Source organism: Typopeltis vanoorti, chromosome 7 (assembly GCF_054136105.1).
Source record: "Typopeltis vanoorti isolate ZY-2024b chromosome 7, IOZ_Tvanoo_1.0, whole genome shotgun sequence".
NCBI lineage: Eukaryota > Metazoa > Arthropoda > Arachnida > Uropygi > Thelyphonidae > Typopeltis > Typopeltis vanoorti.
Genome location: NC_143555.1, coordinates 103,561,161 through 103,588,510, shown reverse-complemented (window position 1 = coordinate 103,588,510; position 27,350 = coordinate 103,561,161). Strand labels below are relative to the sequence as shown.

Genomic DNA, 27,350 nt, shown 5'->3' with positions numbered 1-27,350 from the left:
TGTGAGCCCATGAGAATCCACACGCTGTGCGATCACATGCTGCACAACAACGCTTCGCCTGCCCATACATTGATGACGAAGCGTTGTTGTGCAGCATGTGATCGCACAGCGTATGGGCCGACTAAACAGTCAGCGAAGATACCTGACTGTTTAGTCAGCCCATACCTGTTACCACCCCGACTGCACTCCCAGAAGTATTGGACCTTTCTGGAAGAAGTTCTGCCCGATTTACTGAACAATGTTCCAATGACTGTTCTTTGGCAGATGTGGTTCTAACACAACGGGGCTCCAGTCCATTTTGGCATTTCTGTGCGTCAGTATTTAGACAGGTCCTTTGGGGCTCGGTGGATTGGGCGTGGTGGACCCGTTGCATGGCCCCCACGCTCACCTGATTTGTCGAACATTGATTTCTTTCTGTGGGGGACCCTTAAAGCCATGGTGTACGAAACGCCTGTTGCCTCTGACATGGACCTCGTGGCAAGAATCGCCATCGCCGCTGCTAATATCCGGGAAACTCCAAGTATTTTCGAAAATGTACAGCAATCAATGCGTTGTCGGTGTCAGATATGCATCACTGCTAATGGTCGTAACTTTGAGCACCTGATGTGAAACCACATTATGCATCCAACTACTATTGAACTGTTCAGTTAATAACGTTAATAAGCCTAATAACGTTTTTTTACACTACTTACTGCCTTGTGTTATTTCTGTATCTTTATGTCCCCGTTAGTACCCTCCGGTGATGTTTCCGGTCATGCTTTCCTATGTGAATATGGTTGGTTTTCTACCTCCCCTCTAAGTTTGTGCGTGGAATTTTGAACCACTCTGTATATTTCTGTGATTTTTCTGATGCAATCAGCGACTCTTATGGGGACAATAACTACTATAATCTAAGAAAGGATCTTTATTTTTCTTAAAAATAAATAAATAAATATATGTGCATTGAATGGATTTGGCTCTTGGCTGCTTTCGATTATTATAAAATTTCGATTATTATAAAGTTTGTGTGTCTGCATGTTCGCGTTTGTGATGAACACTAAAGACAGTGCACAGTTACAACACGTAATAACTGTAAAGTAAGTTTAATAAAGAAATAATAATGGACAACTACAGTATTTCCTTTACATTTTCTGTAAACGTCTTTTCTAACTTCTGCATGATTGAAGACGTTAGCAATTTTTTTCATCGGATAACCGCGTCATGATCCCATACTGTTTATAGTTAAATGTTAACTTCTTTGACTGCTTGACTCCTTATCCCTTTATATGAGTTCTTGTCTATGGGTAGGGGGAGGCTTTACCCGCTCTTTGTAAGCGTTGTTTCAGCTTTCTTTTGCGATGAAGGCTTTTCGGTCTTATGTTTGAAGAGGTCTGAGGGTTTGTAGTCAGCTGCTTGTCGAATTAGCTGATTTGGGTGGTTATCTGTGACTGTGAAGAAATTTTCTGCAATGCCTCTCATGTGGGTCTTGATGTCTGGCAAGTTAGCTCCTCGCTGGAAGTTTCTGATGAACCAGGGAACGTCTAGCGCCATTCTTAGGCATTTGTTCTGGATCGTTTGTAGTCTTTGGATGTTTCTTTTAGTCATGTGTCCTCAAGCTGGTGAGGCTTAGGTTAGTTGAGGTCTTATCACTGATTTGTAGAGGAGAATTTTGTTGTTTATGTTTAGGAGACTGTTCCTATTCAGGAGTGAATATAGCTGTGCTATGGTCTGCTTGGCTTTAGTAGAGACACTATCGATGTGCATCTTGAAGTTTAGGCGCTTATCCAGATGAACTCCTAAGTATTTGACTGATTTGTGGCAAATACATAGGCATTTGGCACAAACATTTATATAGTTGTGTTCGGTTGTGCTTTACGTCTGGTGAATAGTACTGCGGAGCTTTTTTTTTTTTTCTGGATTGATTGAGATGCGCCATTTGTGTAACAATTCTCTAGTTCGTTGATTGATGTCTGCAATTTGTTTATAGCCAGTTGAGACCATCGGGGGGGGGGGGGATTTGACTATGATGATCGTATCATCGGCATAGAGGGAGGTGATGGATAGGGACAACTTGGAGAGATCTGCCGTGTATGTCGAGAAGAGTAGGGAAGAGAGAAAGTAGGGAGCCTTGGGTGACTCCAACCGTGATTTTTCTTTCAGTGGATCTAATTTCATTTCATTTTATCCTAAATTTCTTGTTGTTCAGATATGACTTGATGATTAGGACTTTACAGCTACACCAAGTCGGAATCCCAATACCACTAGTCCATATTCTGTCGAATGCCTGAGCTATACCCAGGAAGATTGCGCAAGAGTGCTGGTACCATTCGTATTCTTGGGTATTGTGTCTTGATTCTGTAGATGTGTTGAGTTTTGGTGTTTTCTGCTGCCTCTGTTCCGTGCAAGTATTACTCGTTCGGCTATCTTGCGTACGCATGATAGTAGGCTGATGGGTCGATAGTTCTGTGGAAATTGTGTGTCTTTCCCTGGTTTTGGAATTAGGAAGACGTCTATGAGTTTCCACGGTTCTGGGTAGTGATTTAGCAGTAGGATGTCATTGGTGATGGCCACTAGATGCATACTGCCTTTGCATGGGAGCAGCTTGAGCGCCTTGTTCGTGATTCCTTCCGGGTCCGGATTCTTCTTGGCATTGAGTGGTTTTTTAATTATAATTTGGTATATTTTTGCTGGCGATATGGGTTTGTTGTTGGACTGGGATTTGGTGTTCTGAGTTATTTTGCGCACTTGAGTGTGGATTTTCTTATGAAGTTTTAGTCTACTTGGGCATAGTTGGGGTTGCATTGATTTTTCAAGCTATCTGCAAAGGCTTCTGCTTTTTCTTCATCTTAATAGGCTATTCTGTATTCACCTTTGATTGGAGGGAGTGTATTGTGCTTTAAGCGAAGCGACCTAATAACTTTCCATATTGACTGGTCTTCTGTGCTTAGGTGATGTGTCTTGTTGTTCCAAAGTTGGTTTCGTGTCCGGACAGTTCATCGCGGGAAAATTGATTGCCGACATTCATCGAGGAGAAAATTCATCTCGAAGACTATTCATCGCGGAGGAAAATTCATCATGGACGCTTTTTATCACGAGGAAAAATTCATCGCTGGAAATTTAATCGCACGAAAATTCATCGCGGATATATGTGAAAAAATATTTTTTTAAAAGAATGTACGTATAAAGTTAATTATATTCTTTCTTACTACAGGCTCTGTAGATGGAATATTAATTGTTGCAGAACTGGGATAGGATAGTGAGGGAGAAAGAAGGCATTGCTCGGCATTTGGCCGATGACGACAGGAGATATTTTTGTGTATTCTCCCGTGATAATACGATGAGTTCCATCGCTAGTTGTACGGGCTCGATCTTTAATCTCATTAAGTAGCTTCGCTGCTTCAACCGGCGCCATGTTACCAGCATGATTATGCTGGTTAATTCGTTTGATAACGTTGTCGTCAGTTGTATGAATACGCGCATGGCAATGCATTTTTTGAAAGCGATCACATTTCCAAAAAATATTTTCTTCATATTCTTTTGTTTTTTATAAATAAACGACCATTATCGCTCAATTTACGCTTCATCTTCTCGCTTAAAATAAATTACGGAGGCATCGTGCAATAATTGTAATTAATTTATAAATTGGTTCTTAAATTTCGAACTTTTAAACACTCATCAAAAGAAAAAAAATATCGGGGATCGGACTTCTGAGAACACGTGACATAAAACTGTTTAATTCGAAATTTCCAGTGCAGAACTTCACTTTCAAATATCTAAGCAGGAATATATTCACAGTAGCGGCTTCAACATAGTAGGGAAACAGCAGCTTTCATACTCCGGGAACCAGTGGTTAAATTCAGCCGGGGCTCTCCCGGTTCCGGAATTTTTTATGCACCGGTAATACAGGTTATACAAAATTATACAGGTTATACAATGACATGAATTAATAATTCGTGCGGTATTAACAAAAGATCGCGCGATCGGAAGATAAAAGCAAGCCACCAGTTGAGTTGAGATGCTAACTCTCTTCAACCGAATTCCATATGTGAAACTGCCATAACATTCATTATATATATATATATACATATATATTACTTAGTTTTAACACTTTTACTAATTTTAACACGTTCGGTTGAATTTCATTGTTGCTTTGCGAACTCACACACATCTAATTAATAACAATAGTTTTTAGTTAGATACCTTGTTTGCCATATGGTCTATACAGCATAGTTTCTGTATGAGAGTACATGCGATTCATTCATTAGTGTCGTTTTTATCCAAGTTGTCTCTAATTACACTATTTGTTCAGAAATATATTACACAGATTGCTCATACCTTATTTACTGGCATAATAAAAGTAATTGTTTTTATTGCCTCTGCAATATAGTGGCTATTGGGGAAGGGGTGTTGATTACCACGGGAGCAGTTACTATTGCCCCAACGTGCACGTGTTTAAGCTTTTTTTCATGTGCGAGGTATATCCGAAACGTTTTAATTTTTTTTTTTTCGAAAAGTAAAATCAGGGGTGAGAGTTATATGCGAGTACGTACGGTATTTCAATTATGGATAAGTACCTTCTTTAACCCAGGGTTAAAGAAGGTACCAATGGGGAAGTCGCGATCGAAAAAATTGCAGTTTAGGTCTCATGTATCCGAGAGATACATTCATTACTAGTATGTGCTGAAATGCGATAAAAAAACAAAAACAAAAAAAAACACTACAAATATAATACATGATGGTTTATTTATTTTCAGATACAATCTAGAAATTATTGAAAAAAAAAAAAAGAAACAAATAAAAAAAATAACTAAACCAATACTATACTGACATCGGAGTTCGCGGTATCTCTCAGTTAAAATATATTATCAAATATCACACACCTTACATAACACGTGTTAAACCAAACTGACTTCAATTTTCTAGCGAATAACGCTTTCAGCGATGATTTTTTCTGCGATGATTTTTCCTGCAATGAATTTTCCCCCGCGACAATTTTCTCACGATGAATTGTCTGCGATGAATTGTTCGTGAACCATCGGCGTATATTCAGTCTCCGATGTACTGTGGAAAGAATTCTTCTGTGCAATCTCTCTAATATTAACAGGTGTCTGTTTACAGTGTCAGTGTGGACGATTAGACCGTATTTTCGCATTTTTTTCACAGATATCATAGGGTAGCCCATAAGTCACGAAGTGTTTTAAATATTTAGTCATTTTTTGGAGATTTTTCGCTGTCCACAACCGCTAGAGCCACAAATCAATTGTAAGATCTATAATTAATTGGCCATTACGTTCTCCAGATCTGACGGCTCCCGACTTTTTCCTATGGGGTTACCTGAAGGAAAAGGTGTATGTAAAAAATCCCCACACAAACAATAGCTGAAGGAGAACATTATTATTATCATTATTATTATTATTATTATTATTATTATTATTATCACAGACCTTCATGGAGTCAAGTGACTCATTGTGGGAGGTCCCACTATGACACACAGTTTATCATATCGTGCCTTAATTCACCATCTCAGCATTCACAACACTCTCAGGCAAAGCATTCCAGTCACCCACCACTCTCTATTCAAAAAATCTACCCCCCCCCTCTTTGCTCACATTTTCCTTATATAGCTTCAACGAATGACCTCTTGTTTTCTTTGTATTCTTCTCCATTCTACGTAAAACATCATCCACATTAATCCGGTAATAACTCCATAATAACTTATATGTCACAATCATATCATCCCTCATCCTCCTCCTCCTATGCACTAGTCTTTGTAATTTACATTTCCTCAATCTGTCCTCATATTCAACATTCCAGAGATCGGAACCATCTTAGTCAATCGTCTCTGGACCTTTTCTAATATCTTTTCATTCTTTTGAAAATCAGGTGACTAAATCTGTGCACAACAGTCCATACGTGGCCTAATGTAGTGGAACCATAACATCCTTACTTTTACAACCATTATTGCCATAATCCTTTGTCCTGTCTTCACGATTCTAGCAATGTGTCTTCGAAGTTTTAAGTCTTTATCCACAATTACTCCAAGATTCCTCATCTTCACCACTTCTTCCAAGATATTGCCATCAATTGCATACTCTGCATTCCATCTTTGCTTCCCAAATTTTAAACCTTTACACTTTACAACATTAAACTGGTAACCCCGATCACTTGTCCATTTAGCCAGTTGATTCAAGTCATCTTCTTGCAAAGCCGCGACACCGGCTTCATTTCTGATAGTTCTTCCCAATATTCGTGCAGAAATTAGCGCGTTGCAGCCAGAAACATTATCAACTATCATGCAACATGCCGTAGAAAGGGCCCGTCTTTGTGAAGTCGAAAAGGGAAGGCATTTACATGATGTGGTTTTTGATAACTAATTTTAAAAAAATCAGATTTTGTATTTCATTATAACAAAAAAGTGAATGAAATAATTAATAAAAAAAAGTTATTGGATGTTTAAACCCCCTTCATGACTTATGGTCTACTCTGTAGATGTGTTTTAGTATTGATTGGTACCACATATTTTACTTGGAATAATTTAGCGGACAATAATACAAAATTTGTTATGATGTTCAATATATCTTCCAGAGAATTGGTAGTTTGTTAGTACAATCTTAATACAAATGTGTGATTCTGGGATTGTGGATAATTAACGATCCGGATTGATATCTGCAGAGTTGATGCGTGTGTAATGTTAACAATGATGATGATGATGATGTTTGCATATTATTATATCAATATGCTTACATTAAATGACTAAGTAAAGTATGCTGTAAATGTCCTTTGTGTATAAGTTGAAAACAAATACGTCACTGATGAAAATAAGGATTTAAAAAATTCTTCAGATTTGAAAAAAAAAAAAACCATAATGTTAATGGTTTCGTACTTTTTGAGAAAGTACGAAACAATCAACAGTTCATAATGGATATTTTGTATTCTTAATTATTATTATTATTATTATTATTATTATTATCTTTATCTTTTGTATTATCATAGAATAATTATGAGACAACTGGCAGTATAATATTAGCATAAGTTTCAATGAGAGCCGATAGATGGCACTGTGAGCAGGCATGAGAAAAATTAATTCTCAGAATATATATGGATATGGTAGCCAGCTTCCCGTCTTTTTTCCATGGAGTTCTTCACACCACCCACCGATAATCGTTAGCATCAGCTTCCTGATATACCCTTAAAGAGTGTAGAGCCCACTGTGATAGCACTACATAATTTTGCTCCAATTTAATCTGCTATTTGTCAGGAGTTAAAGCACTTCTAACTGCATCGATTGATGCAGATTTTGCTTGGTCTTCCTTAAGGTCTTTTGCCTGCCGTCTTGGCATCAAACACCTGTTTGTTTGTTTTTAACCTTTCCTCTTCCATTCTGTTTAAATGCCACCTTACCTCTTTGGATTAGTTCTTCTTACGCATCTTTTACTCCTCTTTTCAAACTCCGACGCTTATTCGGTGCACCTAAACCGAAACAAAACAACCTAACAGCCTTTGCCAGCAAAGGTTGGTCGATTGGTAGAGCCTCTGCTATTAATGGCTCACGCAAAAAGTTAAGCAAGTTTGAGCCCGATTACTAGTTGGGAGGAAGGATCAATCGTTCGATGCTGTTGGCACACTCTCCCTCGATGGGTCGTCACTCCCTGGAAGTGTCAAATAATAATAATAATAATAAAGAATCCATGAGTCTTTGGTGTCCTATTTGGGTCAAATTGAGAAATCCATTGAGTTGCGTATGAAAGAACATGTGAGACGCATATATATATATATATACAGGGTGTTCGGGATAAATTTGACATATTTATAATTAATTATATTTTTCCGTAAGTTACATGTATTAACACACACTTCTCTTCATTTAAAAGTTTGGACCCTTCTTCATTCATATACAAGATGTCAGAAAGGATGGATAGCTGGAAGCCACCTGAATCATGGAAGAGAATAACTTGTATCATGATGATTCGTGCCCGCCATCAAAATAAGGATATTACGACTGCTGCCCAATGCTCCCTGAATACAGTAAAAACAATCAGGCATGAACTAGAGACTTGCAATGGTGACTACGAGGATGTAGCAAGAAGAAAGATCCCTAGCAGACGATCTGATTGCGTTCGTACAGCAGAATTCCTCGCAAATCTGCAGGAACAGGTGTTGAAGAACCCTGGCATTGGAATTCGGGCTTTGTTCGTGGAGTTGCTAACTGTAGTCAAGCCCTGGATAACAAGGGTAGCCAATGGTAGGCCGTATGTATGGCAGCAGGATTCGGCCCCTTGCCACACCTCTGGGAAAAGTCAAAAATGGTTGTCTGAAAATTTCTACGACTTCACCAGTCCAAATGTTTGGCCTCCAAACTCCCCAGACCTTAACCCCATGGATTATTTTGTATGGGGCGCAGTTGAAAAAGACACCAATCGCACTTCCAGTAATACAAAAGCCCAGTTAATGGATAAAATTAAAACAGTTTTTGCGACCCTTCCCAGGGAGACTGTAGCATCAGCTTGTTCGAGGTTCCGAAGCAGAATTGAAGCTGTGATCGATGCTAATGGTGGTTATTTTGAGTAAATCTTGTTGATAGTATTGTAATTAACTCTGCCTGTAATGTTTTTTTGTCAATTCATTAAATTTAATAGATACAAAGAAGATTTTCTTTTTCCTTACGAAACTGTCAAATTTATCCCGAACACCCTGTATATATATATATATATATATATATATATATATATATATATATATATATATATATATATATAAACGAAAAAAAGTTGTAGTGACTATGACGGAGAAACTACGCGCTATAAAGCGACTAGACTCTGGGGTAACAGCAAAATCTATTGCTTCGGAGGTAGGACTTGGGAAAAATACAGTTGGAGAAGGTAGGCCTAGAACTCCGGCCTATCCGGCTTTTGTGTTATCCGGCCTGCCCTTCCGCCACATTAGGCCGGATAGTCGAGAGTCTACTGTATATATATATAAACTTGCATTCTCTGGATGCCATGGTATAACAATACTACAGCATCCAGAACGTTCACGCAGAGTACGTTCACGCGGGCATGATCTTGTGTACGCCAAAGTTGGATAGCTGAACACTGAACAGTTAGCAAGTGAACAGCTAAGGTTAGTATTAAGATGGACCGGATTGATGACAGTTTCTGTTAATCAGCTCATCGTAGAACCTAAAAATGTTTTCTGATTTGTTCCAGATCATTGGTTGAGCAGAATTCAGAAAGTGATTAGATAGTGTGCTGGCTCTAGTTCTGTCATATGTAATGGCTCCTGTGTTATGTATTCCTGGGTGCATTCCTGGTCAGTGTTTTTACCACTGTGCTATCACTAATTGTTTCATTTAGCAATTTTTCAAAGTAATTATTCCATACTTCAAGGATATCTTTTTCTCCATTTTTCATGTCATCTTTATCATCTCTAATTCCTTTTACATCATCACTCTTTCCTCCATTTCTGAACCTCAACATCCTCCAGAATATCTTGTCGCCTTCTTGATATTAATTTTCTATGTTCTTGCCAAAGTCCTCCCATGACTTTTGTTTAGCTAGTTTTACAGTATTTAGCTTTCTTACATTTGTCTCTGTATTTTCTAAGAGTACAAGCTGACTTATTTGCCAGAAACTTTTAATATGTTTTTTCTTTTCTTTCACTGCCTCTTTAATTTCCTGTGTCCACCATGGAGTTCTGATTTTTCTATCTTTACAGACAACATCACCGCATACCTCTCTGGCAGAATAAATCAGCGTTTTCTTCAAAGTAATTATTCTGAATCACCAAGGTTTGGTTCCTGTTCTCAAACTCTTTCATTTTTTCTTCAATAATCTTTGTGTATTTTAGTCTCCAGTTCACATCTGAGAGCTGCTCAACTTTTATTCGCTTCAAAACTTTCTTACATGTTCTTTTTTCAATATGAAATTCAATTTCATCCTACTCAAGACTAAACAGTGATCATTTCCAATTCCACTGTACACTCTGGTGTCATGCACCAGGGAGAAGACACCATGCAGAAAATTATGAACCGAAATTGAAATAACAGAACTGCAGAATTCAACACTGTCAAAAAACAAAAATGGAGAGTCTTCTTATTTCGATTTTTATAAGCTCCTTGATCCCAAGAAATACATTGTATAATAAATGAAGAGTTAAAAATTGTATCATTATTTGAGAGCACCTACGTACTGGGACAAACGTTTTTTTTTCTCTCTCTCTGATGAAAATAAAAAGTACAAATCTCTCGGGTGCAAATTAGAGAGAGACATTTTTATATTACCCTAAAAATTCAAGTTTTAAACAATGCAGTCCTCGTAAGTGTAAGAATTGTTTGATTTAAGCCGTGGAAGCTTGAAAAAACCCTGAAATTCCTTGAAAAAGACTATTTTTCATGTTTCCTTTATGAAGTACGGATGTCTTTTGAACGCATTTTTCGGAAGGGTTCACAGTCTCGCTGTTTGTGGGCAGGACGCCCATAAAAATATTATTATATATAGAGACATACAGTATCTCTTGTTGAATAGTTTGACTACACACACACACACACACACACACACACACACACACACACACACACACACACACACACACAAACTTGCCCTGAATAGAATTTGAAATCAAGGAGGATTGAATTAGCCTATCTTAGATCTCGGTATATGACTGGAGACTTATTTGGCTGTGACAGATTATTGGGTCTAATATGTGAACGGAGGATGATAATGGTTTATCATTAACTTGTCTACAGTTATATTTTTTAAATAAAATAAAGGTGCATTTGTAATATATTACAGCAGTTAACAGCTGTAAATAATAACTTTTAACATCACCGAGGCAAAATTTTCTAACACTGTAAATATAATAAAAGTTTAATTATCTTTAAAAATAGCTTATATAATGAAATAATCGTTTAGAAAAATTAAATTTAAAAAATTTATTTATGTTTTTCAGAACTAAATCCGTTTAATTTAATAATATATACACGAAGAAAGAAATATATATTTTATTCAAATAAAAGATTGAAAACAACTTCGTTAAATTTAATTGTTAATGAACTAAAATTTACTGTCGGTTCACACAGAAGGTACTCATGGGTGTTTCTGTTTTGCTTCCTAAATATAGTAAGCTTATTAAGTTTTAATGACAGCACTCTCGTTAAAATAAGTGCTTTTGAACATTTTCCGTAATCTCATACATGTTGCGGTTGCGATATGAATGAACAATAATACAACGGAAGTGAAATGTTGACTTACTTACACGATGAGCAGCCATGTATGACGAAAAGAGTAACGCACTCTGCGTCACAGATTGTTTACACACTGCTGTGATGCAGCAATTTGTTCACAAACACCAGAACTATTTGGCGCGAATTTCAACGTGCTATAGTAATAGCACGGTATTCTGTGTAAACTATCTCGGGATTGTCCCAATTTTGCACCAATCATGCTCAATAAATTACAGTATGTTAAGTTTTCGTGCAATATTTGCTTCAGGACGCGTGCGCAGTTAAGAATATGCATGTACGTAACAAGTGGTGAATTACCAATTAAAATTTATGTTGTTAGCAGTTGTATCTGGGAGAGTCTTTTAATTTTAAGTTAGATTTTTTACGCAGCATGTGAAGATAGGAAAAGATTCAAATATAAGTTTCATTGGAATCAGATTTATTACAGCGACATATGTGGAGCATGTTTGTCGCACACGGACCAAATCGTGGAGTCTCTTTCAATATTTCCGAGTGCTTAAATGACCCTGTCGACAGCGCCATAAAGTTAAAAATGGCTAAAAACGAAGTCAAAATTCAGCAGTAGTAAACATGTATGTGAAAATGTATAAGCATTAGCAGATTAGTCCGGTAAGTATGCCGAGAAAATAAAGTTAATCAGCCGATAAAACGATTACATCCAGCAGCGAGAAAGAAGTCATAAACCTTTCCTTTTGTTAATAGATTTATTACTTTGAAGTTGTACGCTACAAAGAATGCAGTTGGAACTCCGGCCAAAGAGAGCCATTCCAATCCTACGACCATCAATAAATTCCAGATGTGACCTTATTTATTCTCCCATTTTATTAACGATAAAAGTTGAGGACCAGACAACATAAAATAATTTTCATAGTCAATTCAACTTTTGTATTTTACATTCAATTCTTTGCAAACTGGTTGACATGAGCAATCAATGGCCTTCAATTTTCGATACACGTGTTTGAAAATTGCACTTTTTAATGATTATAGGATCTATGGCAAATAAGGGAATGATTGAGTTTTTTTCATGTAATCTAGCACTGAAGAGGTTTGTTATAATGGTCAAGTTATTATTGATCAGCAGAGAACTTTTTATCGTCTCTCATGATAATTGCAACAATGGCACGCACAACTTTATCGAAATAGCACTGTTCCGTTTTTGATACGTTTGTTGCTTAGGTTGCTTGTTGCGTACATATTGCAAGGTGAAAGGGAAAAGGGCTAACATATTTGTGGCAGGACGCAAGACAAAAAAAAAAAAAAAAACTAAACATATTTTATGAGTTGGATATGCTTTTATTTTCAGCATAAGCTGAGCATACATTTTATTTTGGCACGGACTCTTCGAAATAGAACTGTAGCCAGTAATTTAATTTTTGAAAAAAGTGTTAGAATTTTTTATTATGGATGTTTTCTGCAAGGAAATTAAAGTTTTTTTTTTTTTTTTGGATGGAAAATTATGACAGTTGTAGGGTGAGTACTAAAAAGCGATACTTTAAGCTCGATGATCGTCACCGGTTGTGATGTGTATGCGTTGGGAAGGAGGGAGGATGAGTAAAATAGTTTACCGGGACTTCCAGTTACTCTTCTAGAAACAAGAATATAGAAAATATTTAGTTATTATTACTATTACTCTAAGACCGCATGGAGTCAAAGGCTCATCTAGGATAATGATGATGATTGTGTTATGATGATAATAATAGTAGACTATCAGAAAGGAAATTGAAAAGAATGCATTGTCGCACATATTCTAAAAATAAACGTATAAAATAAATATATAAAATCTGTCTAATACAAAATCTATATAATAAATATATACATTTCGCATTAGACTTAAACCTAGTCCTAATTATGTCTAATTAATAATTAGATCTAAATTATAAATATAAATTATAGTAAAATCAATCCATTATTCTTTCATAGCCATAAAGTTGAAACTTAAAAAAAAGTTTCAAAATTTAGCAGGAAGCTTATGAGAATGTAGCTCTTAGCGTTAGAGTTGCCTTGGTATTGCACTAAATTTTGAAACTTTTTTTTAAGTTTCAACTTTATGGCTACAATATCAAATTGTATCAAATCTTCACTGACCTGGCAAATGTTTTGAACTGTTAGCAACTTGTATTTTCCATTAATGAACTCTCCGTCACTGCACGGTTTATAATTGATAAACAAAGAGGAGGTGAACTTACGGGCTTTTGAATAGAGTTCCTTCGCTTCTTTTCATTTGCGCAGTACCAAGGCAACACATATGCTGAAGGTTGTATTCTAATAAACTCTCTGGTCAGTTTGAACTTTGAAGTTTCAATTATTTGGCAATGAAGGAATAATGGATTTTAATAACCTTTATTTACGACATTAAATTGAGTCCAAATTTAAGCGACTTCATCAGCTCCTGATGTGTTTATTTCATTATTAATTATTACACTCATATCTGATTATAATAATTGAAAGTGATGTTATTCATTTTAACGTATTAGTTATGCTAAATGAAAAATTCTTTTCATTTGCAGGTTTCCCATTAATCGTTACAATCATCACGGCTGCTATAAAGCCTGGAGGTTATGGAGTTGATAAATTGTAAGTTAAATGATTGTTTAATATGCAGGATGGTATTAGATAAATTACATCAATTTCGAAATTTCTCTGGGAAGAACCACTCTCTCATCATAGTTGATACTAAAACCAGCCCACAGAGGGCGCTTAATTCGCTATACGCAAGCACGGTTCCGACTTCCTCCGCTAGGGCCTTGTTCAACAGAGAATCTGAAAACAATTCTACTGGCCCAGTTACAATCCTAAAACTGCATTTTTTTAATTGACGGATGTCGTTATTTCTTTACTCCAGTATGTAGGAGTGTCGTCTTCGCATATCACTGTCACCCCCGCATGTAACTGCTACGCAACGTTTTTAACCGTCTTGCTTTCTCAAGGTCATCTCATTCGCCCGATACAAAGCCACGCAGTTTTATAATCGATAGTGGATCCAGGTTTAGTTTTTGGAAAATTACAAATATTTGGACATAAAAAATATTAATATTTTTAAATCTATTCATATAATTCATTTATTCCCCATTAGTACAGTTATTTCAAGTTTAGCTGTATATTATAATTTTTTAAAAAGAATTTATATAAGCTTATTTTTTTATTAAACTTAAAATTCACAATATTATTTTCCTTTGAATTCTAGAGAGGGCGTGGCAATCGTTCCTCCTCTCCTATATCCGCTGCCTACAATCCGTTACTGTACTGACGTTTATTTACTTTTTTTTGTAAGGCATTTATATCCTAAGCTTTCATCTCTTAATTAATTATTAATTTATAATAAACATTACCCTGAACGGAAACTCTCCCATTGGCGCCTGTAAATGCCTTCGTTCTATAGATCTGACACCTTAGGTGATACATGTACCATAACAACCCTCTCAAATTGTAAGGAAGCAGTTATAATGCAAAGGACCACCACCTCAAATGACTACATTGCTCCTTTGATATTCGTTTCACACTCATTTGCATTCTCGACAACAGGCTTCTACTGAAAGGACATAGTAAACTGATTAGCATATTTTCCCTAATATTGGGCGGAATAGCATCTCGTAGACATTCAGTTTTCTTGGCACAGTACAGTTCATTCTCTGGGACCGAGAGAAATTTAGTGCTTCCAGAGAAGCTATCAAAATTGTATCGTAATTCCTTTCATGATTCAACGCATGCTCAGTAGAGCGTATAGCAATGTTTATATGGTCAGATAGATTTAAAGCTATTGTTATTATATTCTGATATGCGACACTAAACCACGAATTCCATGCAAAATAGCACAGAAACCCTTTAAAAGGAGTCAGGAATTGAAACAAGTAGGTTTTTATTGTATTTTCCCCTTGTTACTAAAATAATTTTTTATTAAAAGAAAATTTAAAAAGTTCTGATTCCGTTTCATTATGGAAAATATATTTCGCAAATCTTAACGGCATTAATCTGTATTTTATTTTGATCGTCGTTGGAGGAGTTGAAATGTTTTTCGCCTCTCTCTCTCTCTCTCTCTCTCTCTCTCTCTCTCTCTCGAGGTAAGGTATTCGCATTCTGATGTTTGGTTGTTTCGATTTTGTTAGCTGTATTAATTAATAAATATTTAATTTTAATTCCATCACAATTTTCACGTATGATTTTTTTCTGAACTTTATTTTTCATATGTTTAGACTTAAAATCGGAATCTAGCTGCGCTGCCCTATTAATAATAATAAGAAGAAGAAGAAGAAGAAGAAGAAATACGGATATAGATCATGTTGATCTGTTCCATTTTCAGTCTAATATCCTCTTTTGAGGTCTACCGGCATTTTCTTCCTAATATTTTATTATTTGTTTTGGATATCGGCTGTTGGCCATTCGGTTTACATGTTCTATCCAATTTCGTTTGCAACTGTTTATTTTTTTTTCTTCTATTGATTTTATTTTTAATTCTTTTAAAACATCTTGTTCTTTTTTTTTTGTCTAATAATGTATATTTTGCAGTTCTTCTCATGAATCTCATTTCGCTTGTTTTTATTCTTTGTTTATCTTGTTTGTTTATTGCCCAAATTTCACTGCCATATAATAATGTAGGCACTGCTAAGGTGTTGTCTCGTATATTTTCATGGATGTTTCTTTTGTAAAATATTTGGATTGAGTGTTCTATTTATCAGGCCTATAATCTGTAAAAAATTTTGAAGTTTTTAATTTCATGTTTTTTTTCTCCTTCATATGATAGTTTACATCCAAGATAATTGAGAGTATTTATCTGTTCTATTATTTTATTATTAATAATTATTTTACTTCAAACTAGAGTTTGTCCACAAAATGCCATTGTTTTAGTTTATCTATGGATATTTTTATTCCAGACTGTTCTACTATAACGTTTAAATTATATATTACTCTTTGTAAATTGTCTTTTTTATCTGATATTATCACCTGATCATCTGCAAATAATAGCGTATTTATTTTGTTATTCTGGGAAATTTCTGTAACTGGGTTATTTAAAGTGCTCCACTGTATTAATATTTCATTAATAAAAATATTAAAAAGTGTTAGAGACAGAGACATCCTTGTCTTACTCTTTGGTTTATAGTTTCTTTTCAGACTTTTTTCCCATTTATTTTTATTTCATTATCTTTGTATATATTCAATATTGCATCTAGTAAAATATTAGGTATATTTATTCTTTGTAATATATCAAACAGTATATATCTTTTTACTTTGTCAAATGCTTTTTCATAATCTCTAAACAAAAGATGAGTTTCTATATTAAATTATATTATTTTCTCTATAAGTAGTTTGAACAAAAAGCTGCACTTCTTGTAGAGCGCCCTTTTCTAAATCCATTTTGACATTCTAATAGTATTTTTCACTATATATTTGGTAGATATATTCAATAAACTAATACTTCTGTAATTATCAGGTTTTCTTTTACCCCCCCCCCTTTTTATATACACTATACTTGTATTCCATTCTACTGGAATGAAACATTTCTATATATTTTATTTAAAAATTTTATTAATCGATAAAGAATTTTTTCCCAGCAAATGTATACTCAGTCCGGAGTTCATTCCACCTTCTCCTGCTGATCATGTACCATTTTTTATTTTATTTATGTTGTCCTTCAATTCTTTCATTGTTATTAAATCATTTAGAACATTTGTAAGTTTTTAGTGAAATTATTTTAAATATCTACTTCACAATTTATATTTGTAGTTTTTTTTTTTTATCTCCATTCAAGAGCTTTAGTGTTTTATAGACATTGGGTCTTATTTTGTATATATCATTTTCTAGGCACGAAACAAAAATTTCCCGTTTCTCTTTAGGCCAGTGGCGCACTCAGGATTTAATCTTGGAGGGGACCGAGCACTCAGAATTTAACCTTTCGGGGGGGGGGGGGGGGCCGAGTTGAGTAGACGTTTTGCGAATACACACTACACATCGCATATGACCTATAACTGAGCATCTGCAGTGATCGCTAATTCATAAGTAGCACACAACATAAATTAAAAAAAAAAATTATTTTAATTAGGAAAAGATTTTTGGAAATTTTTCTAGTGTTTTTTTCCTTTTCTTTGGGGGTGCCCTGTCCCCTTGGCCCCCCCTCTGGGTGCGCCACTGCTTTAGGCTATTACTCATTTTTTTTTATATTCATCTTTTTTTTTTTTTTACTGCTTAACCATCTTTTAAAATCCAACTTTTTATTTTCAATTATTGTTTTTATTTCATTGTCCCATATATGATATTTTTGTGTATTCTAGACTTTCATATGTTGCTGATGTAATAATCTATTTTATATTATTCCATTCTTTCTTGATGTCTGCATTTTCTTGTATGTTTTCTAAATAGTTATCAATCTTCTGTTGGTATAAATTTTTTATACTTAAATCGTTTTTTTTTTTTTTTTTTTTTTTTTTTACTGCTTAACCATCTTTTAAAATCCAACTTTTTATTTAGTCTAATTACAAAATCTAATTACAAAGTCTTAATTTGTAATTAGATTTTGTTTCTATAGTTCGTTTATTTATTCATTTATTGTATTTTTTTAAAACCAATTTGGTGGAAGCCTTAATGTCGTCTGCACTAAATAATGATCTGTATCTATTTTAGTTCTCTCTTGATTTTTAACATCTTGGAAGAGGTTTACTGTTTTTTGTTTTATTTGCTATAAAGTAGTCTGTTATTGATTTTTGTTTTCTTGCACATCTTGTATATTTTTGTTTGTAGAATGTATTCATTATTCGTAAATTATTATATATTATATATTATATAATCAATGAGTCGCTTTCCAGTTTTGTTTACTATAGGTTCTCCAAAATTTCTATTATTTTTTTTCATTCCTATCTAGCGTTAAAATCTCCAACTATAATTATATTATCTGTTTTATTTAATTTTTCATATATTCCTTGTAACTGTTTGCAAAAAGTCATCATTTTCCTTCTTCGGACATACTCTCCAACAACTGTTAATTAATTAATTTATTTTTTAAATTTAATTTTAATCGCCCTTCTAATATCCCTTCATTCCAGTATATATAATGAGTTATTTTTATTTTAATTAATTTATAGATCCAAATCATTTTGCCAGATTTTGTATGTGTTTGTTTATCTATTCCACTGTACGATTATGCGATATGATATGATATTATTATTAATATATTATTTAATAATAATAAATAAGCTATTAATAATTATTATCATATTATTAATAGCTTATTTAATCAAATTACAGCACTTGTTAAGAAATACTTTATGACAGTAAATATTTTAAAATAAATAATTGGATTTATTGTCGTAATAAACATGAAAACTATAAACCAAGTTTTGTTTCTTTAATATCTGGTAGCTTCATTAGGGAGTTTGTTAAATTCTATTTGTGTGTGTTCATTACATCAAAAGCTCATTTATTTATTTAAAAAATACTGAAATGCCATTTTTTTTTTGTTTGTTTGTTTAGTTGTTGGCTTTCGCGCGAGGACGGAGTGATATGGGGCTTCGTAGGTCCTGCTCTAACTATAATTATTGTAAGTATTTTTCCATTTTTCAATAAATTAATTTTCGTTACAAGAAAATGCAAATTATCATTCATTCCAATAAAAAAAATACTCAATTTTATTGATTGGAAAGGAAAGTTGTTAAGATAGCATATTTCAATTGGCTTAATTGTTTTATTAGTTATAAATTTAATAGTTTAAATAATTAAACGTTAAATTTGAATTCTTGATTAAAATAAATTTTAAAACTGAAACTATTATATATAATAAAATAGTCGCAATATACCTTGATTGGTTGAAATGATAATTATCTAATGTTTGTAAAAACTATAAATTAAAATAAAAAGGATTGCATACAAGTTATAATTATTTGATAGAAAAATAATGAATTTAAAATGAGAAAGAAAACTCGTTTTGATCCTAAAAAAATAATATATTAACAGATACGCGAACAATTCGTACTGCATTTTTTAATCTACGGTCAGTTACATCATTTACGTCATTTGACATTGATGATGCAATTAGTAAAAACAACCGACGTCTATGAGGAAAGAGCTGACAAGGTTTGAAATATTTACGTCACTGTGACGTCAAGGAAACGAAGTGCCGAATAACTTGATATTTCTATAAAAAAGTATCTTAACAGTAACAATGTTTGCATATTACTGCCAAAAAAAAGCTAATTATTTAAATGTATAAAAACTTTACATATATTACGACCAAGTCAAACATACCGAAAAAAGGAAAATAAAAAGTATACTCTCATCCAATCGCTTCTGTCTCTATACATTGTTTTTGTTTTCATCTTATGAGCCATTAAAAAAAAAAAAAAAAAAAAATTCTGACTGGTAGACATCAGCGAAATCTATATCACGTAGTTCCCGAAACTATTAATTCTTCTTGCTATTAACTGAATTCAAACAAATAATAGTCATCCTACAAGCTGGGAGCCACCTATTTGTGCCATTACATTATGCCGTCTGGAATACTTTATGTTATCTCACCTGCGACAGTCGACCTTTCTGAATATTTATTGTACGAATGAACCTCGCCTACGTTCTCCATAAGCGTAGTTCTTTTATTATTTTTTATTATTACAATGACTGTAATTTATTCGTGGACGTAAACTGATATAGACGTCAAAAATATAAATGAATATATGAACTGTAAATATAGCGAAATATATTTGTATAAGAAGATAAATTTATTTAAATATATTAATATAAATGGGAAATATATTAAAATATGGTATAGGTTTCTTTTCGATTTATTTTATTAAAATTATTTGCAGCTTTTATCTGTTCTATTCATACACCTTTTAACATTGTACTTTTATTTATTATTTAATTCTCATGTTGGCGTTTGCATTGGATCTATGGGATGATAAGGTGACTTTTGAAGAGATGGGGCGTGTTATTTTAGATAACACGTCCCATCTCTGCATGAAAAATGCACGAGGTCTGATGGCCGTGTAGGCCCGCGACGAGGATCAGTGGTGGATGTGTGGTACTTTAGTGAGGTAGGTTTTGGATCTGTGACCAACTGAATTCTTGACACTCCTTTCCCCTGTTATTAGGGCATTATAAACTTTAACATATATTGTTTTGCTGGGTCTACGGGCAGTGGATCCTCCAAAGTCTACAGGATTATCTATAGACACCAGAATATTCTTTGAAAATATACGGTGAATAATAATGAAAAACGTAAAAGACATTAAGGACGCCATTCAAAATTTAAACAAAGATCTGACACTCGACGTTCTTAAATTTACCTTAAAGAAATTTGAGACAGAATATCCTGGCTGTCTGAATCTCTACACTCAGGTTAATGACATGGAAGAAGTTGATGTGGACACTGAATGGGACTTCACACACCTGTTCCGCCACCAAAGACTCCCTGACTACCATCGATTGTTCGCAAGAGGAACAATCAAACAAAAGACGAAGAATATCTGAAGATGATATGGAAGAGGATATAGCAACACATGATACCCAAGTTATCCAAGATAGAAAAGAAAAGGTCCCTCCAGTTATCCTCCGAGATGAAGAGAAGTGGATCTCAGTTTCAAGGCCCCTAGGAGAACAAATTATCAACTTCTCCAGGGCAAGAAATACTGATGAGGGTGTAAAGATTCATCCTGCTACTGTTTCAGATTATCGTAAGATGACGAAAATGCTGGACAACTCCAAATTGCCCTTCCATACCTTCGCACTAGCAAGCGAAAAAAAATCTTAAAGTGGTGCTTAGAGGGGTTTCTGAGGGTATCACAACTGATGAGATCACTGCCGACCTCATCAGCCAAGGACTGACCCCAATGAAAGTCAGCAGAATGCTGAGATCTGACAAGAGGCCAATGCTGTTAGTGTTGGTCGAAATCAGAATACACAGAAAATGATATATGAAGTGACAGATATTTGCAGGCTCAAAATTACAACCGAGACTGTAAGGAAGAAGGCATCAGTAGGACAATACCATAGATGTCAGATATTTGGGCATACTCAAAAACTGTACAGAGCTGCCTACAGATGTCTGAAATGTGGAGAGGGACACCAAAACAACACCTGCACCAAGGCAAGATCTACTCCTGCCTGTTGTGCTAACTGCAGAGCGACAGGGAGCACCTTTTCCACCCAAAAGATCATGGGTCAGCAAGAATGAACGCTGCTCCTCCCATGCAATGACACCATTAGCAACCAAGCAGGTCTCCCTCCTGATCGAAATACCTCATATTCAGCAGCACAGGAAGGCACACGACCTTCATCCATGACTAAAACATACGCAGAGGCTGCACGAACTCAGATTCCTTCACCTCAAGAGCAAACGAGCTCCAAGTTAACATCAGTTCTGACTGCTTCACTTGCCACAATGATGCATGAATTAAGCAAAGCAAGCACCTCACCATCTTCCAGAAAGAGATTTTATCTAGAAACCCAATCCATATTGACAGCTCTCTTCAATGTATAAAAAAATTCAAACCAAACTCCCTCATGATTATAGCATGGAATGCTAACGGCCTGACAAAAAAATTCTTGAGCTGCAAGAATTCGCAAACAGATACAATCCGGACATAATCTTGGTCAGCGAATCCCACCTCAGGACATCTAACAGCCCAAGATTAAGAGCATATATATTATATAGGACAGACAGACTTAACTCTAGTGGCGGTGGTGGCACAGCCATTTTTATTAAAAATTATTTAAGCCACAGTGTTTTAACCAAAGCTCAAACTTTAAACCTTGAAGTGACAGGTGTGGAAGTGTACACCAACAACGCAGGTAGACTTAAAATCTATGCAGCGTACAATCCTCGCAGCATTCCTCTATTGACATCGGATTTAGGCTCCATCCTCGGCTCCACGGATTCCATAATTATAGCAGGAGACCTCAACAGCCCAAGAATACAGCTTGGTTCAGTTCGTCAATCAACCTCCAAAGGCCGTACTTTATTTAACTACATGCCACTCAACTCTTCAATAGTAGCTGGACCTACCGAGCCCACCCACTGCAGCCCATAAGGAAGTTCGGATGTATTAGACATAGTTATCCTCAGGAACGTCAGATATCAATATCAGCTGGAGACATTAGAAGAGCTTACTTTAGATCCAGCTCAAGCTAGGTACCCAGGATCAGTTCTCTCCTCAACACTCCTTTATAGCATGGGATAAACTCTCTAAGGTTCTCCCAGATCACATCGGCCCATCTTCTGTTATTCGCAAAAAAAATAAAATAAAATAAAATAAAAGGCATAGACTTAGCTGTAAGCAAACTAACAAGACAAATTAACATAGCAATAATATCAGTCACACAAACCACTGTCTTCCACTCGTCCAGTCGGATTCCGGAAGAGATAATGGACCTGATTAGGGCTAAAAACAAAGCCAGAGAGCGATACCACAACAAGAGAGCACCGCAGGACAAAACAACCTTAAACACCTTGAACAGACAGCTTCGAGAAGCTCTCCAGAAACACAGGAATTCCGAATGGGAATCTAAACTTACGGAAATCAACCCAGAAGATAACTCCATATGGAAATTACTAAAAACTCTTGATACCGAAAGACAAATCCTTCTCCCCTATGAAGACCAAACATGGAATTGCACATGTTTGGTCTCAGATGAAGAAAGCATAGAACCCCTAATTTGACAACCTGTAAAATCAATGCAGCCCATCTTACGAAAACTTAAATAGTAATCTCATTTATGAAGTTTATCGTCAAGTTAGAAAAGCCTTAAGACAGCCTAAGGATAATTCAGAGCTCATCACTCCCACTACTCCAACAGAAATAATCAACATTATATCCCAATTGAAGAATAAAAAGGCTCCTGGTCCCGATGGCATCACCAATAGAATAATAAAATTACTCACAAGGAAGGCCATAATTCATTTAGTTAATATAACCAATTCCATATTGATATTCCAGTACTTTCCCACAGCTTGGAAAACTGCTGACATCATCCCTCTGAAAAAGCCTGGTAATAACCCACAACTCCCCCAAAGCTACAGGCCCATCACTCTTCTTTCCTGCCTCGGCAAAGGGACAGAAAAAGTCATCCTAACAAGCTGCAATTAGCAGTGGACAAACATAAAATAATTCCAAATGAGTAATTTGGTTTCCATACCTCCACACTGCTGCTGTGTTCTTGGACGTTGCCAAGGCCTGGCATCAAGGCCTTATCTTCAAACTTATTGAAAACAACATCCCAATTAAGCTAGTAAAACTTATTAACTCATACCTTAGCGAAAGATACAAGCAAGTAAAGCTTAGCGGAATTGTTTCATCAAGGCGCAAAATTCTAGCTGGAGTACCTCAAGGTTCCCTTCTGGCCACACTACTGTTCACAATTTACGTATCAGACATCCAGCTAAATTCAAGAACAACCATTACGGCCCTTTATGTCGACGATACCGCTATTCTAGCAAGGGCTGTCAGTCCTCGCGTAGCAATCAGGAGACTCCAAGGAAGTATCAGCGCGCACTGGAAAAATGGTTCACCAACTGGAGGATTCAAGCAAACCCCCTCAAAAGCTCAGCCATGTTATTCTCTAGAAAAAAGTCTGCATTAAAGAAGACATCTTGCTCTCTGGTCAAAAGATCCAATGGCAATTGTCCAGTAGTACCCCAAATATCTTGGGGTACTACTGGACAAGAAACTCCTTTTTAACAAGCACATCAATTTCATTGGCCCTAAGGCATCCAAAGTAATAGCTCAACTCTACCCAATGGTTAACCGGAAAAGTAAACTGAACTTACAAAATAAATTACTACTTTACCGGATAGTTATACGACCAGTTATTACATGCGCCTCACCAGCATGGAGTCACACTTCACGATCAAACATCTCAAAACTACAAAGAATCCAAAATAAATGCCTGAGGATGATTCTAGATGCCCCATGGTTTATCAGAAATTCACAGATTCATCGAGAAACCGGCATTCCGTACATCTCCTCCCTTCTTCGTGATCTCGCAGAAAATTCTTCAAGTTCGCATTCAAACCCACTGATCGTACAAGCTGTCAATTACAATGAAACAGAGTACTACAAATACAAAAGACTGGAGGCTATTCTACTCCCAGCTGATCATAACTAATACAACTCCCCCCAGAGGGCGAGCTTAAAGCTTACAATGGATGTCAGGATGGGTGAAGCAAAAATGTTTCACCCATCTTGACAGTAGCGTTATACGTTATGCATTGGATCATTTTTAAGTTCTGCATTCGTAAGGACTGGACGACTTATATTTAACAAACAGCCAAACGATAGGAAGGAGAAAGGCAAATAAAAGAAAACAAATCATAAAAAAAAAAAAAAATTCCAAGGAAGATTATTAGATACCAACATTAATAAATAGAGCTGTATAAATGGCAAACAGAATAACTGAAACATGCAGTTATTGTGAAGCCAAATGAATATTTCAAAATGAGTTAAAGGTAAGGTTTTCGATTGAGCTTGTTTTTTCCTGCAGCCTAGATTCTTTTAAGGACATTAATAGTGACCAGTAATACAACTAAGCCTGTGTTTAAAGCATCCTTACGATAAAAATACTAATTTTCACCGCAGATGTTTTTTGAAGTTTCTGCTAATGCATTTTTTTTTTCAGCATTGTGCGTTATATATTCAACAACAGACTTAACGACTTCTTATAGGTTATTATTAGGAAGTGACGTCATATATTGCGTAACGCTTCTTTGACTGCAATGCACATTTAAGCACCGAAAAGAAATTAAATAATTCAAGTGTGATAGTTCTTAGATAACTTAATAAATTTCACGCCATAAATAAACATTTATGATGTATTTTGTCATGAACTAAGGAAATCTGTTTTAATAATCTTCTTAATGCGTTCATGTATTGACTTTCTTTTAGTTTATCCAAGTTTAATGTTAATTTGCAGGCTCGTATTGTTTAAAGTTGTTGAAGCTATTGAAGAACATTTTAATTACTTTTCCCCATTGCTTATATGGAAAAGTTTAAATCTAGTAATATTCCAACTTGAATAATTCAAGTTGGAATATTAAAATCAAGAAGTGTATACTGTATACAGAGCCTCCGTAGCTCAGTTGCAGACTGAGCAACTCATCAAAGGGTGAGTTAGTCGGTCTCATACAGGGGTGTGGGTTTGTCTTCCAGAAATTCGGATTTTCGTCCCGTAAAATAGAACAAAATGGTTTCCCGTTTCCATTGTCTAATAGTATTCTATCTGATGAGATAGAATCTACTCCCCCACCACCAACCATTAGGTTGAGGGGAAAAACACACTTTAAAAAAACCTCACTTAAATAAAGTAAGATTTTAGAATAAATTTAATAACTTAAGATGAATTTGGAATCACATCTCTGATCTATACAATCAATAATACAAATTTTAAATTAAATTAAATTAAATTAAATTGCAAATTATCATAATCTTTAATTGAAATACCTTTTTCTCGCTCTTTTCAGATCAACATGCTCATATTTGTACGAACTTTGTATTCGGCATCTAAGGTGAAAATAAAGGAGAAACTAAGCACGACAGAAAAGCTAATGTATGTCGTTTTAAGATTTGCATTTTTAACATTTTTTTTGTGTATACATATTGCCTAAACTATGCAAGAATACTTTCTCTTCTCGCAAATCCTTTCCTGCTACCTGCATTTCTTTCTCTTTTTTTTTATACAAATCTCCCCCCACCAAAAAAAAAAAAAAAAAAGTTGCAAGTCTACTTGACATTAATACTGTGAATGATCTCGGACCTTTAATAATAAATGGGTTGTTGGTCTGTCTTACGTCGAGCGAAGAAAGTGGTCTACCACTAAAAGATGTTCGCAAACATCAATGCCATTAGAGTGGTCTGGTGTTTAAAGAGTAGAAATGCTGCCTACTCGGTCAACCAGGTCAGCAATAACCTTGGCCAAACTTGTTACTAAGAAATAATTGCATAAAAGTAGTAAATAAAAGAATCCATTACATATCATTGCTATTAATGTGATAATTTATTTGGAAAAACAAATCCGGATGTTAAATGATGATCGAATTACAGACTATTCTCGACATGATCACAGTAATACCGAAAAATAACACATTCCTTCATTAGCAATATTATTACTAACTAAGCACTCATTAATATGAATGCCCAAACCGTTCGCATTACGAACTTTATAATAATTTGAGGAAAATAATAATAGAAAAAAATTTCCCATTCTAGCGCAGCAGAAAGATTTACACATCGCTGATTGGACAGTAGTAGTTTCTAATTCCACCACAGGTGAGTGGCGCTACGATCAGTCACATGAGCGCAACAAGCAAGTAGTTCAAAATGATGCCTGTTATAGATGCATGTACGAAGTAAAGTGGTGATTGAACGCCTTATTGCAAAAGATGCGAGTTCATTGAAATTTTATACTCGTCTGGAGTATAAATTTTTCACAGATGTGATACTATCGATATGAGAGCAGAGTTAGATCCCCCCCCTGTCAGCCATTTTAAGAGTGTGGAATCCGAGGTCAGAGACAAGCCTTGAAACAGCAGAATAGCGACGGAAAACAAGAGTCGCATTCATGTTAGTCAAGGAGGTTCGTCGCATTACGACTCGCTAACTGCACAGCGCAGTCGGTATCAGGAAACTAGTGGAGATAACCATTGTTAACAACCTTGAGTACAACAGGATTTGCACACGGTATAAAAGTTCTCCCACCGATTAGAGATCCTTCGACACTTCTGCGCATGTCAGAAAAAGGAGAATCCATTCCGATAATAGGGTAATCAGTCCGTATTATGGGATGAGCTGTTTATTATTACAGGTCGGAAAATTAACCTTCTCTTTTATGATTATTGTAGTTAACTATGTTGCTTGTATAACAGTTGGAAAATTTTACCTATAAAGCACGTGATTTCGCGTGTTGGCAACCAATTCGTACGTCCTTCATGCATGAATCGACTATTCTTGGAAAGACGCCAAGCAGAGACCTACAAACGGTGGGAACAATACTTCCCAAAAATGCTGAGCGACGAACACAAAAAAGCCAGTAACGCCATCTGCACTGAACTTCTCTTCTAGCGCTACAGAAGTGGGGGGGGGGGGGGGCTTTCCAGTCCTAGGCAGGGGCGGCTCATGCATAAGCACTGCGGAACTGTAGCACCCCCAATTTTTCTGGA

The 27,350-nt window shown here is 35.4% G+C and overlaps 1 protein-coding gene across 1 annotated transcript in view; it reads left to right on the top strand.

Annotated features, from left to right (window-relative positions):
- The window catches only part of LOC150104925 (adhesion G protein-coupled receptor L4-like), a 99,778-nt gene that overhangs the window by 56,168 nt on the left and 16,260 nt on the right, over positions 1–27,350 (top strand). The window contains exons 14-16 of the mRNA XM_090395088.1: positions 13,729–13,795; positions 18,680–18,746; positions 25,656–25,741. Of these exons, the coding sequence (XP_090251214.1) occupies positions 13,729–13,795; positions 18,680–18,746; positions 25,656–25,741 (220 nt within the window). The remainder of the gene's footprint in view (positions 1–13,728; positions 13,796–18,679; positions 18,747–25,655; positions 25,742–27,350) is intronic.